Source organism: Monodelphis domestica, chromosome 3, assembly GCF_027887165.1.
Source record: "Monodelphis domestica isolate mMonDom1 chromosome 3, mMonDom1.pri, whole genome shotgun sequence".
Taxonomy (NCBI): Eukaryota; Metazoa; Chordata; class Mammalia; order Didelphimorphia; family Didelphidae; genus Monodelphis; species Monodelphis domestica.
Window position 1 is genome coordinate 272558934 of NC_077229.1, and position 13702 is coordinate 272572635.

The 13702-nt window shown below is 36.8% G+C and overlaps 1 protein-coding gene across 4 annotated transcripts in view; it reads right to left on the reverse strand.

The window, feature by feature from the left end:
• The window catches only part of ESCO1 (establishment of sister chromatid cohesion N-acetyltransferase 1), a 76286-nt gene that overhangs the window by 43212 nt on the left and 19372 nt on the right, over positions 1-13702 (reverse strand). For 3 of the 4 annotated variants that reach the window (XR_008917684.1, XM_007487633.3, XM_001367418.4), the window contains exons 3-6: positions 13144-13205; positions 4708-4805; positions 2298-4501; positions 199-313 (exon numbers count right to left, since the gene is read on the reverse strand). Coding sequence is in view for 3 of the 4 variants with exons in the window: in XM_007487633.3 (XP_007487695.2) it covers positions 199-313; positions 2298-4499 (2317 nt within the window). In the remaining variant the exon portion in view is untranslated. The remainder of the gene's footprint in view (positions 1-198; positions 314-2297; positions 4502-4707; positions 4806-13143; positions 13206-13702) is intronic. The other variant, XM_016431663.2, reaches the window with a different exon arrangement.

Genomic DNA, 13702 nt, shown 5'->3' on the forward strand with positions numbered 1-13702 from the left:
AATCACTTGGAAAATAAAATCTTACCATAAAATGACCTACTAGGTCTACTTGACCTAGAAATATCTTATAAACAAAAGATTTGAACAACACTTCATGACGTGAGCAGTTATTATGGAAGGAGATTATTTTTTTCTTTTTATTCTGGCAAAGTATCTTCAAACCTTGAAAATCCAAGTGGCTTAATTTTGAAGTATTACCTGGAGATTTACTTTCTCCTGTATGATTTTTGGCTTGATTAAGAAGAGGTGGCACTACTGCAGCATTTTTCATTGGAGTGTTTTCTGGGCTAGATTCCAAATATAAGCTGAAATTCTGAACACACAATTCAAAATTTTAATACATTCTGAACCAAACCATTTCTTCCTTTTATTAATTTCTGTCCCCTAACCCAAAGCAATAAATGCTAAAACTTATTATAAGAGAGTAGATAAAGAGAAAATTACATTATTTTATATTCACAGAGAACTTTACTTATTAAGGGGCACCCTCAAAAATACATAACCATAACCATAAGTTATCCTTACCTTGATAAATAGGAAGCTTAGACAACTGACCCATTAAAAAATTATCAGCCCAGGGACCTAGGTAATACAGTGGGGACTGAGAGCCAGGCCTACAGACAGAAGGTCCTAGGTCCAACGATACATGTAAAAATCCCGTGGAATTGTTCTTCGACTCCAGGAGGGAGGAGAGGAGGGAAAGAATATGAATTATGTAACCATGGAAAAAAATTCTAAATTAATTACTTAAATTTTAAAAAATATTTAAGAAAAAAAAAGGTCCTGGGTTCAAATTTGAACTCAAATAATTCACTTCACCCCACTCTTTCACCTAGGAACCAATACATAGTATTGGTTGAAGATAAGGGTTTAAATAGAATCAATACTGTGTATTGGTTCCAAGGCAGAAGAATTGTAAGGGCTGGGCAATGGGAGTTAAGTGACTTGTCCAGGGTCACAGAGCTAGGAAATATCTGAGGCCAGATTTGAACCTAGGACCTCTTTCTCTAGGCCTGACTTTCAATCAACTGAACTAACTCAGTTGCCCCTGAAAGGTAAGGGTTTTAAAAAAAATTATTAACCCCACAAAAATTCAGCACAGCCTATAAAATTTGTTAACTCTAGTTAATGTTACTTTTCCCTCACTATCACTTCCTTCTTCTTCAAGAATTATTGGCCTATGGCACAGGAGACAAAAAGCATTTGAAGTAATCAAATAGTTCAATGTAGTTTGAATTAGATTGAATGAGCTAACCTTAGAGAATAAGGACTGATTTAACCTGCCCTTGTTATAAGAAAACAGTTTGTCTCCAGTACCTTTTACCTTTCCGTTCTTCCTGATGCCAGCACACCATTATTCCTACCCTCTCTCTACCGATGTCAACCTTGCTCCAATATAGCTAAAGCACTACTATGGAGTCAAATGATTTGGATTAAAATATCAGTTCTGACACTTAGCTACACAACACTGAAAAACTGACAATATACTCTTGAGACCCTTTCTTTTTCTGGGGGGAAAAAAAACACGAAAGTAATACTTATATTAACTCAAAAACTGAAAAAAAGGTATGGTTATGTTAACTACAAAATTCACTATCAATGTGAACTGACATAACTTCCTGGTTTATTAGGTGGTGTGGTTCTTACAGTTATCTGGAAAGATCACTGAGTAAGACTACTAAGCCGCAATCCAGTACAACAGCTTTTAGAATAAAATCATCAATGAGTAACATTCCCAAGTGACCATTATCTGCATATCTCCAGTTAGCTAGCATGCATTTTTTACTTCTATTAAATTTCATTATTCATTATGGATATAGAAAATAAAGAGTATATATTATGTTCTTTTTTATCCCTCTATGAGGTATCCCAGGGCACACTAATTTCTATTTCAAGCTTCTAGCAATAAACTCAAGTTCTGAATTATAAAGTCAGGTGAAGTTAAACAAAATTTAAAAGAACACCAAATGAAAATCAGTTGCAGAAATTTTACATATAAGGAACAGAAAAAAAAAACCCTAGAATTTCCATGGAAATTTTAAAACTGTAAAGGAAGTATCTTACATTGCCTTGACTGGTTTTATGTTTATCTTCATAAATTAATAAAGACTTTTACTGGCCTGTATCTTAATTAGCAGCTCCTTTCTACCTCTTCTAATGCATATGACCTGGCCTTAACAAATAACTTTTCTAAACTAAAGGATTTTAGCTATAGAAAATAATAAGTTATTTGGGCCAAATTACTTTTTGCACAGCACCCATTTCCCTTTGATATCACCCACAATTAAATTGATTACCTCATCAAGTGTTGGTTCAAGAGAATGTTTCATCTGATTATCCATTGATGGTTTGGGAGGATGTTTTATTTGATTATCCAGCTGACCATTTTCAGCAGCCCTCTCTGCAGTTCTGTTCTTTTCAGTTGTTTTAGCATTACTTTTGACTTCTTGAAAATAAATCTCTTTTTGTTTTTCCTGCTGGCATGCGAAATCTTTGTCATCACATGGTTTCAGCATTAGCAATTGGCTTTGACTTTTTGGATGATGTATTTCTGAAGCTTCCAGATGATTTGAGGCTTGTGGAAGTTTAGGGTTAGTTTTTACTGGGTCCAATTTAGGAGCAACTGGAGAAGTTAAACTATTCTGATGCAAGTGGTTGGCTTTTCCTAGTTTAATTTTGGTCCATTTGGATTTCTTACTAGCTAATCTGTTTAAACCATTTAATACACATTTTACAGGATTGGCTTTTCTACTGGGGAAAAAACGTTTGCATTGAGTATTTTCATTTGGTTCCTTCTGAGTAATAACCTGTGTTTCAACTTCAGTTGGCTCCAATTTTGTCAGATTCTCATCCTCTTTTACACTTTCAGTACATAAAGATTCTCTCTTTACCTCAACTGTATCTGACTCAATTTCACCTGCAATTTCTTCACATAGCTCAAGAATACTAACACGTTTGGTCTTTACAACTTCCTCTTGATGTTTATCTGTGTTTCCTTCAGGTTCTGTTGGTTGTGAATTTTTTGATTTTGGTCTGCTTTTTATTTTTGAATGAATTAATTCTTTCTTATTCATTTCCTCATTCCTTTTTGAACTCGGAGAAGTAACCATCTTTGCTTTTTTGACTTGAGAAGAGATGACAGGCACTAGACTTGTTTCTTCTTTTTTAATTTCAAGTTGATATTTTGCAGATCTCTGTTTGTGTTGAGGACCACAGGTACCATCTAATTTGTGATTTACCCTGCATTTCTTTCCTTTTGGTGAATTTGATACTTCACTCACTATGCTTTCATTATCTTTAGAGTCAGGAGGGCTTGTGAGCTTTCGTTTCACATTTTTCTGCACAATCTCAATTTGACTAGACTTAGTTTTAGCTTTGCTACAGGACTCTGTTATATTAGTTGAAATACTTTGCTTTACTTCTAGAACCTGACTTTTAATTTCTCGGTTACGTAAGGACTTTGTCGAAACATCTGCTAATTGTTGTAGTCTTTGTGATCTCCTATTAAGCTGTTCATTCAACCGATTTCCACATTTTGATTTAGGAGTTTCTTGCACTAATTTTTTCGGAGATTTCCTATTTTGTCTTAGTTCTTGTGAATGTTTCTTTACAATCACCTGGGTTTTGTGAATACAGTTAGATTTTTTCTCATTAAAGACAGTCTTTGATGACCTTGTGGCCATGTGTGTTACTAGTTCAGACTCATTTATGTTACTGTCACTGGAAGATTTATTCAATGGTTTTTCTAATTCCTTGCTAGCTGATTTTGTTAGATTCCTCTGAGAATTTTTAACTCGTCCTTTTTGACTATTATTTTTCACTATTTTAGCTGATGTATCAGAATTGTTTTCTTTTGATTTTCTTTTGATTTGAAATGTAGATTTCATTTCTGACTCAGAGCTCCTTCGTGTAATTTTAAATGTCCTTGTAGAATCTAATACTGAATGCCTAGTATTTTTAATGCTCTGGATTCCAGAACTATTCTTAAAATCTGCTTTCAATTGATGCTGACATTCATTTTCAAAATAAATTTTAGACTCACTCAAGTTAGACTTCTTTGCCTTTCCTGGGGCATTACTAGAAGTAGTATGACTGGACCCTGGAGGATTCTTACGTTTTATTTTGGAGGATTTGGGGGAGGTCTGAGCAGAATTTATCCTATTTGGAGACTTTAATGCTGATTTTGTTAATGGTAAAGTTTTATGAGTGGTTCTATCTAATTCAAGTTCAGATTGTGCCTTTTCAACTAATTTAGTTTGATACGAAGACCTAGCAAAATTATTGGTGGTTTTATTGGTCACTGACCTGTCAGCTTTGACAAAGGTTTTAGGAGATTTTTTCTTCTGTACTTTACAGTTATTTGACTTTGATTTATTTGATACATGCCGTGTTGCGATGTTTCTCTCTCTGTTTGCTGAGTTTGTCAGCCTGCTGCTATCTAATTTCCTCCTTTTAGCAGAATGTTCTACTAATGTAGATTTCCTTTTCTGTGCTGCCATTTCTGCAAGTTAGAAAAAAAAGTTTATAGTTCATTCTAACCAAGGCAATGTATATAAGTAGCCTCAGTTTACCAAAATTTAAAATTTTTCATTTTAATTTACTCAAGCTATACAGGATATGCTGATGACCCTAATATTTAAATCAAAACTTTTATTATTTAAATGCAATCTGGTTTAAGCTCAATTATATCAAAAGCATTTTACTTACAGTTTCTTCCCTAAAGGATGTAACTTCAGCCACCTTAACTTCTGAAAATGTAACAAAAGCATTCCTTATAAACTTGCTCTTGGCACATTACATTTTACCTAAAGGGAAGATAAGGTATGAAATATTTAAAATTAATGAAAGTAAATTAGGTGAACACAGAACATGTCAGATCTTTGGGAAAGAAAAGATTTTAAGACCAAGCAAGAGTTAGAAAATAATCACAGAATGTGATTATACAAATAAAACCAATGCAACCAAAATTAGAAGGGAAGCAACAAAGTGGGAAAAAAATCTTCATCACAAAAATCTCTGACAAAGGTCTAATTACTTAAATTTATAAAGAGCTAAATCAATTGTACAAAAAAATCAAGCCACTCTGCAATTGATAAATGGGCAAGGGACATGAATAGGCAATTTTCAGTCAAAGAAATCAAAACTATTAAGCACATAAAAACTTGTTCTAAATCTCTTATAATCAGAGAGATGCAAATCAAAACAACTCTGAAGTACCACCTCACACCTAGCAGATTGGCTAACCTGACAGCAAAGGAAAGTAAAGAATGCTGGAGGGGATGTAGCAAAGTTGAGACATTAATTCATTGCTGGTGGAGTCGTGAATTGATCCAGTCATCCTGGAGGGCAATTTGGAACTATGCCCAAAGGACAGTAAAAGACTGTCTGCCCTTTGATCCAGCCATAGTACTGCTGGGTTTATAACCCAAAGAGGTAATAAGGAAAAAGACTTGTACAAGAATATTCATAGCTGCGCTCTTTATGGTGGCAAAAAAAATTGGAAAATGAGGGAATGTCCTCCCATTGGGGAATGGCTGAACAAATTGTGGTAAATATTGGTGATGGAATACTATTGTGCTCAAAGGAATAATGAACTGGAGGAATTCCATGGAGACTGGAACTCCAGGAAGTGATGCAGAGGAGCAGAACCAGGAGAACATTATACCCAGAGACTGTGTACACTGTGGTACAGTCAAATGTAATAGACTTCTCCATTAGTGGCAATGCAGTGATCCTGAACAACACGGAGGGATTCACGAGAAAGAATACTATCCACATCCAGAGGAAAAACTGTGGAAGTAGAAACACCAAAGAAAAACAACTGCTTGATTACATGGGTTGAGGGGGATATGATTGGGGATACAGACTCCAAATGATCATCCTAGTGCAAACATCAACAACATGAAAATAGGTTTTGACCAAGGACACATGTAAAACCCAGTGGAATTGCACGTTGGTTATGGGAAGGGGTGGAGGAGGGGAGGGAAAGAATATGATTCTTGTAACCAAGGAATAATGTTCTAAATTAAACAAAATTCTCCAAAAAATAAAGTTAATGGAAGAAGACAATAGCAATATTTTTTCTAGTATATTGGGTCTATTAGGGCAGCTCTCCAGCCTCTGACCCTCACCTGACACCCAGCTCTCACTTGTGGCTCCTAGTAGCTGCTAGCATGCGGCAGCGGCCACACCCCGGGCAACGGCTTCAACAGGCTGGCTAAACCTTGTGAGGGTAGCCATCAGGTCGACCTCGACCCCTGGTGAACTAGGGCTTTGCTCACCCAGCATGCTTTGGCTGAAGAGACGGAAGAAACCAATAAGAAGGTTCAACAGCTGAGAGGACAATGCAGCAAAGCACTGTGGAGTGCTCAGGGCGTGTTGGAGCACAAAAGACAACACAGCCATCTAATGCAGCTGAGGAAGTCTCCAGATGTAGCGACTTTTCGTGCCACTGAACCCAGGCTTCCAATGCCGAGAGAGTGGGACTGTCTCTGTGCATCGACTTTTCCACTTAAATCTTCATGCACAAGTGTCTTTGTGCACAAAAACACACAAAGACAATAGTCATCCTCGGTTACCGAGAGACTACTACCATACCATATTGGGTCTAGAAATTACCACAAGGCTTCTAAACCCAGATCTGCCACTTAGCATATGTAGACTTTGGGGCAAATTCTCTATTTATCTGAGCTTCAATTATCTAGAAAATGAAGCTAATGTCTTCATGTTCCAACTCACAAATAGTAAAAATTGAAGATGATAAAATATCTGAAAAAGTGTACTCTATAATCTACTTCAGTTTTAATAATAGCATTAATGTGGCTTCCACTGTTACTGACTTCTATGTAACTAGTAAATATTGGATTTTTTTATTCTCATTTTACAATAATAACTTTTGTATCCTAGCAGAATGGAAAGAATATTAGTTTGAAAATCAGAGGAAACTGGGTTCAATGACCAGCTCTATCACCTGTGTGATCTTGAACAAGTCACTTAACTTCATCTTTAAAATTATAAAGCTAGGCTAGATGACTTCTAAGGTCCCTATTATCTCTCTCCTGGTTTTCCTCCTGACTGACTTCTCAGTCTTCTTTGCTGGATAATTATCCAGGTTGTGTCTGTTAAACACAAGTGTCCAAAGGGCTTCTGTCCTGAGTCATCTTCTTTTCTTTCTCTAAACTATTTCACTTGATCATCTCAATTGCTCCCAAGGATTCAATTAACAACTATAAGTTAATGATTCTCAATTCTACTTATCCAATCGAAAACTCTCTACTTACCTCCAATTTCATATGTCCAACTGCTTATTAGTTATCTCAAAATATATGTCCTGTAGACATCTTAAATTCAGGATGTCCAAAACTGACTTCCGGTCAAGATGGCAGCTTAGAGAAAGCTAAAGTTCAGACCTCCAGAAACCCTTCGTTACCGAACTCAAACTATATGCTCCAAGGGCACCAAAATTCAAAACAAAGAACAGAATAGACCCTGGGAACCCTCCTCCTCCTGGACCTGGACCTGGATCAAAAGGTACGGCCCCCCAAAAGCCAGAACCTGAGATCACTCAGATCTAAGGGGTAGGCAGAAGGAAGGTCTCAGGACCCATCCCCCACCCCCAACCCAGAGCGTTGAGTCCGAGGCAGCAGAGGGAACCTCAGAGCCTCAGGGCCGGCTACTCTGAAGGCTGCTTCCTGAAAACAACCTGACTCAGATGAGGGGGCACCCAACACAGACAGCAGGGAAACAGAGAGAGACTGCGGGGGAGGGGGCGCCTGTAACCCCCCTGGCTGGATCCTCCCATCCCAGTCTCACAGAAGGTCCCTGCCTCAGGGCATACTCAGTTCAACCCAGTGAAAGTTAATCCTATCAGGAACCCTCTGATTTCCTGGAAGTTGCGGCCCCTCCCCCCTCAGAATACAGGCTCTTCTGGCCAGCAAAGGCATTAAAACACCCCGTGGAGAGTGCCTAGCCAGGCTCAAGAGCGTGGAAGTAAGACAGCCAGGCTCAAGAGCGTGGAAGTAAGACACTGCAGAAGCATCGGGAGGGAACTGAGGAGGGCAGTAACACAGAATCCTGGCCTCCCCTGGAAGACAGAATAGCTGAGGAGAATGGACAATTTGCCTAGGGCTAAAACCTCTGAACACCAGACAGAGGTAAGAAAAGCTAGACCTCCCCACTCAGATAGAGATGGCAAAGTCCACAGAAGCATAAAAGCCTCAAAACTCCCAAGAAAAACAAGAAGAAGGGGGCAACTTTGGACACATTTTATGGAGCAAAAATACAAAATACAGAGGAGATAGAAGAGGAAACACAAGCAAATGCTCAGAAACCTTCCAAAGGAAATGGAAACTCTCCACAAACCCATGAAGAATTTGAATCAGAAAGGATCAAAAAGATGGAAGCCTTCTGGGAGGAAAAGTGGGAAATAATGCAAAAGAAATTCACACATCTACAAAACCAGTTTGACCAAAGTGAAAAGGAAAACCAGGCTTTAAAGGTCAGAATTAGGCAACTCAAAGACAACGAGCAAGAATTAATAAAGCAAAGCCAAAAGACCAAGAAATTAGAAGAGAACATAAAATATCTCACTGACAAGGTCACAGACTTGGAAAATAGAGGGAGAAGAGACAATTTAAGAATAATTGGACTACCAGAAAAGCCAGAAATAAACAGCAAACTCGACATGATAATACAAGATATAATCAAAGAAAATTGCCCAGAGATCCTAGAACAAGAGGGCAATACAGGCACCGAAAGAGTTCACAGAACACCCTCTACCCAAAAGACAACTCCCAGGAATGTAATTGCCAAATTCCAAAGCTTTCAAGCAAAAGAAAAAATCTTACAAGAAGCCAGAAAAAGACAATTTAGATATAAAGGAATGCCAATCAGGGTCACACAAGACCTTGCAAGTTCCACTCTAAATGATCGTAAGGCATGGAACATGATTTTCAGAAAGGCAAGAGAGCTGGGCCTTCAACCAAGAATCAGCTACCCATCAAAACTGACTATATACTTCCAAGGGAAAGTATGGGCATTCAACAAAATAGAAGATTTCCAAGTTTTTGCAAAGAAAAGACCAGAGCTCTGTGGAAAGTTCAGCATCGAAAAACAAATAGCATGGAATACCTGAAAAGGTAAATATGAAGGAAAGGGAAAAGGAGAAAAATGTTATCTTTTTCTTTTACTCAAACTCTCTTCTATAAGGACTACATTTATATCAATCTATGTATATTAATATGTGGGGAAAATGTAATGTGTAAATAGGGGGAAAAGAAAGACCAAATAGAATAATCTTTCTCACACAAAGATTCACACGGGAAGGGGAGAGGAAGAAAACTCCTATAAGAAGGAGAGGAAGAGAGTTTTTACTTAAACCTTACTCTCAGGGAAATCAACTCTGAGAGGGAAGAACATCCAGATCCATTGGGATCTTGAATTCTATCTTACGGGAGAAGGGAAAACCAAGGGGGTAGGGGGTAGGAAACACAAAAAAGGGAGGGAAGAAGAGGGGGGAGGGGGAGGGAACAAAAAGGGAGAGACTAGAAAGGGAAACATATCAAGGGAGAGGACAAGGGGGACTGATTTAAAGCAAATCACTGGACTAAAAGGTAGAGCTGAAGAAGAAAGGTTAGAATTAGGGAAGGATATCAAAATGCCAGGGAGTCCACAAGTGACAGTCATAACTTTGAACGTGAATGGGATGAACTCACCCATAAAACGCAGACGAATAGCAGAATGGATTAGAATCCAAAACCCTACCATATGTTGTCTTCAAGAAACACACATGAGGCGGGTTGACACCCACAAGGTCAGAATTAAAAGATGGAGTAAGACCTTCTGGGCCTCAACTGACAGAAAGAAGGCAGGAGTGGTAATCATGATATCTGATAAAGCTAAAGCAAAAATAGACCTGATCAAAAGGAATAGGGAAGGTAATTATATTTTGTTAAAAGGGACTTTAGATAATGAGGAAATATCACTAATCAACATGCATGCACCAAATAATATAGCACCCAAATTTCTAATGGAGAAACTAGGAGAATTGAAGGAAGAAATAGACAGTAAAACCATATTAGTGGGAGACTTGAACCAACCATTATCAAATTTAGATAAATCAAATCAAAAAATAAATAAGAAAGAGGTAAAAGAAGTGAATGAAATCTTAGAAAAATTAGAATTAATAGACATATGGAGAAAAATAAATAGGGATAAAAAGGAATACACCTTCTCAGCACCACATGGCACATTCACAAAGATAGACCATACATTAGGTCACAGAAACATGGCACACAAATGCAGAAAAGCAGAAATAGTAAATGCAGCCTTTTCAGATCTCAAGGCAATTAAAATAATGATCAGTAATGGTACATGGAAACCCAAATCAAAAACTAATTGGAAATTAAACAATATGATACTCCAAAATCGTTTAGAGAAGGATGTCCAAAACTTAATTCATTATCTTTTCCTTCAAACTCTTGCGCCTTCCAAACTTCTCTATGACTATCAAGGAACCAACATCCTCTCAGTCCCCAACATTAACAACTTAGATATTATCTTTGATTCATTTAAGTAAATATAGGATCTGCAGACATTAACATTTCCTGCTTTCCTCTCAAGAATATCAATCTGATGTGACTTTCCTTGTGATTAACAAGGACAGAAGTAAAAAATAACAAAATATTAGATGAACTTGGGAAGAGCTTCCATGATTTAACAGCTTAAAACAAATAAAGTTTAAGACAACAAATGTTGAAAATTTTTTAATTGATTTGAAAATTTGATTGATCAATTGAAAAACCGATTCAAGGTAAAAGAAACACAAGTTAATTTTAACATCACTGAAGCACTCATTACAAAGAAATAGTAAGTGCTTTTAAATGTTTCTCAAGAGTTAAAAGTTCTTGGGAAATACTCTTGTTGGCACATTTGACACAAATTTTCATTTAACATATATGATTACACTAAAACTTTCAGCATTTTTCTGTATCACAACATTTCATCAATAGGAAGGACCACAAAGGTCATTTAGTACAACTCATACCTAACCAAGAATAGCATAATCAGTATCCATAATAAATAGTCAGCTGGTCTCCTCTTAAAAGACATACAGTGACAGAGAATGATAGAAATTTTGTACCTATAAGCATACATTTTAACATCTAAACTATTCAAGAGTAGAATTCCAAATTATATGGTATCTTACAACTAATACTACTTTTTAGAACTAGTTTTGGTAGTTATAAACTATATGTCAGCTATCTATATAAGTGCTATTACAAAAAAAAATATGAGTGACATTAATAGAACTATTGTTAACAGTTTATTCTACTGAAGTGGGGAACTGGTTAAGAAGTAGATTTTTCTTCTCCTTTGAAAATTTCAATAAAGTAATATAAATAATATATGGCACTGTTATGGAAGAAACACACTCAAATTTGTAGCAGGTTCTCACCCCAAGAACAGGATAACTCAAACTCAGTTCAATCCAAAAGAAAATAATTTTATTTGAAGAGGTTTAAGGTAGTATAATAGCTTAACAGCTAATGGAATAGCCTGGAGGCTAATCAGACAGCCTTAGGGCTGATGGATTAGCCTGGGGGCTAGTAGAGTACTGTCAATAGGGCTAATTGAATAGCAGCTCTCCAGGTGGGGAGTAGCAGCTCCAGTGGTGTAGTAGTAGTTCCATTAGCCCTGTGCTGATGAGTAACAGCCCCATCAGTGGAGTAGCAGCCCCAGGTATGGAGTAGCAATCTGTAAAGATAATTTTGGCATTTTGACTTAAATCTAAATAATTGGTTGCCAGGAATGATTCTCAAATAATAAAATACCCAAGTCAGCTGGTAATTATGGAGATTTTAATTAATATAGAGAGAAGGAATTGAGAGACAGAGAGAGAGAGAGACAGAGACAGAGACAGAGACAGAGAGAGAGAGAGAGAAGTTAAACTGCTCTGGCTCAGGCTGAGCCAGGCAATAGTTAAAGTAAAGGCCTTGGCCAAAGTGGCCTTCCTGAGTCTAAAGGAAAGGGAGTCAGTCTTATCACTCACCACGAAACCACCTCCAAGGAAGCTTCAGGCCTCCACTGAACTCAATCTCCTGAACTGAGTTCAGGATTCAATTCCACTCCGAATTGCCTGAACTGACTTTTTACCCCTCCTTTTAAAGAAATTTTCTCTTATGTCACCTCCCCTAAATTTTCATGCCTACCAATCACAGTAGACCCTTTTTTCCAGAACTGTCCATTCTTAGTTCTCGCCACTCTTTAGTTCTCACATTATCTGGTTAGATTATATCTGCTGAGTACTTCACACTTCTTTGTTAAGCTTGCCTTTTGTGAGTTACTTGACCTTTTTGTGATTAATTTCACCTTTATAGGTACTTAACACCCTTTTGTATTAGATCTAAAAATGGACTTAGCTTAAAGTTCTAGCTTCACTATAAGGTATGAGTTAAGTACCTTCATTCTTCAATCAGGAGTTTACAACTTCCCCTAAAGTATATCTAAGTATGAGTGGAGTAATGTAAAGTTCCCAAGACATTCCTGATTCTTGTTAGACCAAGTATCTCCATTGTTACAATAAGGAAATAGCTAAATCAAATCTTCTAAAGTACAGTCTGAGTAGTTTTTAAGATTCTCAAATCTCAGGTGTGGATCAGGGTTTGGATATTTTTTGAGGGTCTTGGGAGCTTCCAGAGAAATCTTCACCTTTCCTGAAAACCCTGGAAAATGGGCATGGCCAAATTTGAATGAAGGTGTGGTTTTGGGTTTGACCCATCTGTCATAGGGAAAAAAGAGGGAGAGGTCTTGCTGCCCTTCTGGAATATAAACATGAGGAGAGGGGAGGGCTACAGTATGGTCCTAACAGTTCAGAACTAAGGTAAATAAAGAATAATATGAATTTAAAAACAGATTAAGCATAAAACTGATGGTTGAGAATAGTATATTACTGAACCAGGAATGATTAATGCTTGCAATTTATGCTTGACTAGTACTGCAGTTTATGTTTAGTGCTAACTGATGAGAAATGCAAGATTTCAGAGTATGATGATCTTGTTCCTATTACTACCCACTGCCCACCTCCATCAACAACCTGAACCACCAAATAATTCATCTTGGAAAACACAATTAATAGCTACTTACCTTGCAAAAAGGCTGGAGAGATCACCTTTTAAAAATTGGATTGCCAGGTTTTCTTAATAATTCTATTTTAAAAAGGGGGGAATACTTTATTAATGTACGTCAAAGAACTCTGTAAAAGCCATAATGAAAAATTATATAATAATTGTCATTTATCTAATTAAACACCTTAAAAATTAAGAAAGCCTGAACTGCCCATTGGTTTGACATTGTATTCTATAACTGTACTAAAAAAAATAAGCTTATTTCAATCAGATCCAATGTCCCATTTTTATATATTTCAGTTTTTACCCTGGAGGGTTACTAAGCATAAGCTAGGCTTCAAGGGTAGAATAACTTTGGAAAATGCAAAAAATGTTCATTTCAAATTTGCCTCAATAATTATATTACCACTAAAAATTTAACATATGATCCTTAACTTGCACATTGCTCTATATTAAATATTTCTGGTTAAATTAACTCATTTAATGTCTAGGAAATTAGAATACTTCTAGACAAGAAAAAATTATAATATTCCCTAATTGTCCATTAAAATTGTTAGTTACATAAATTTCCCCCTGCA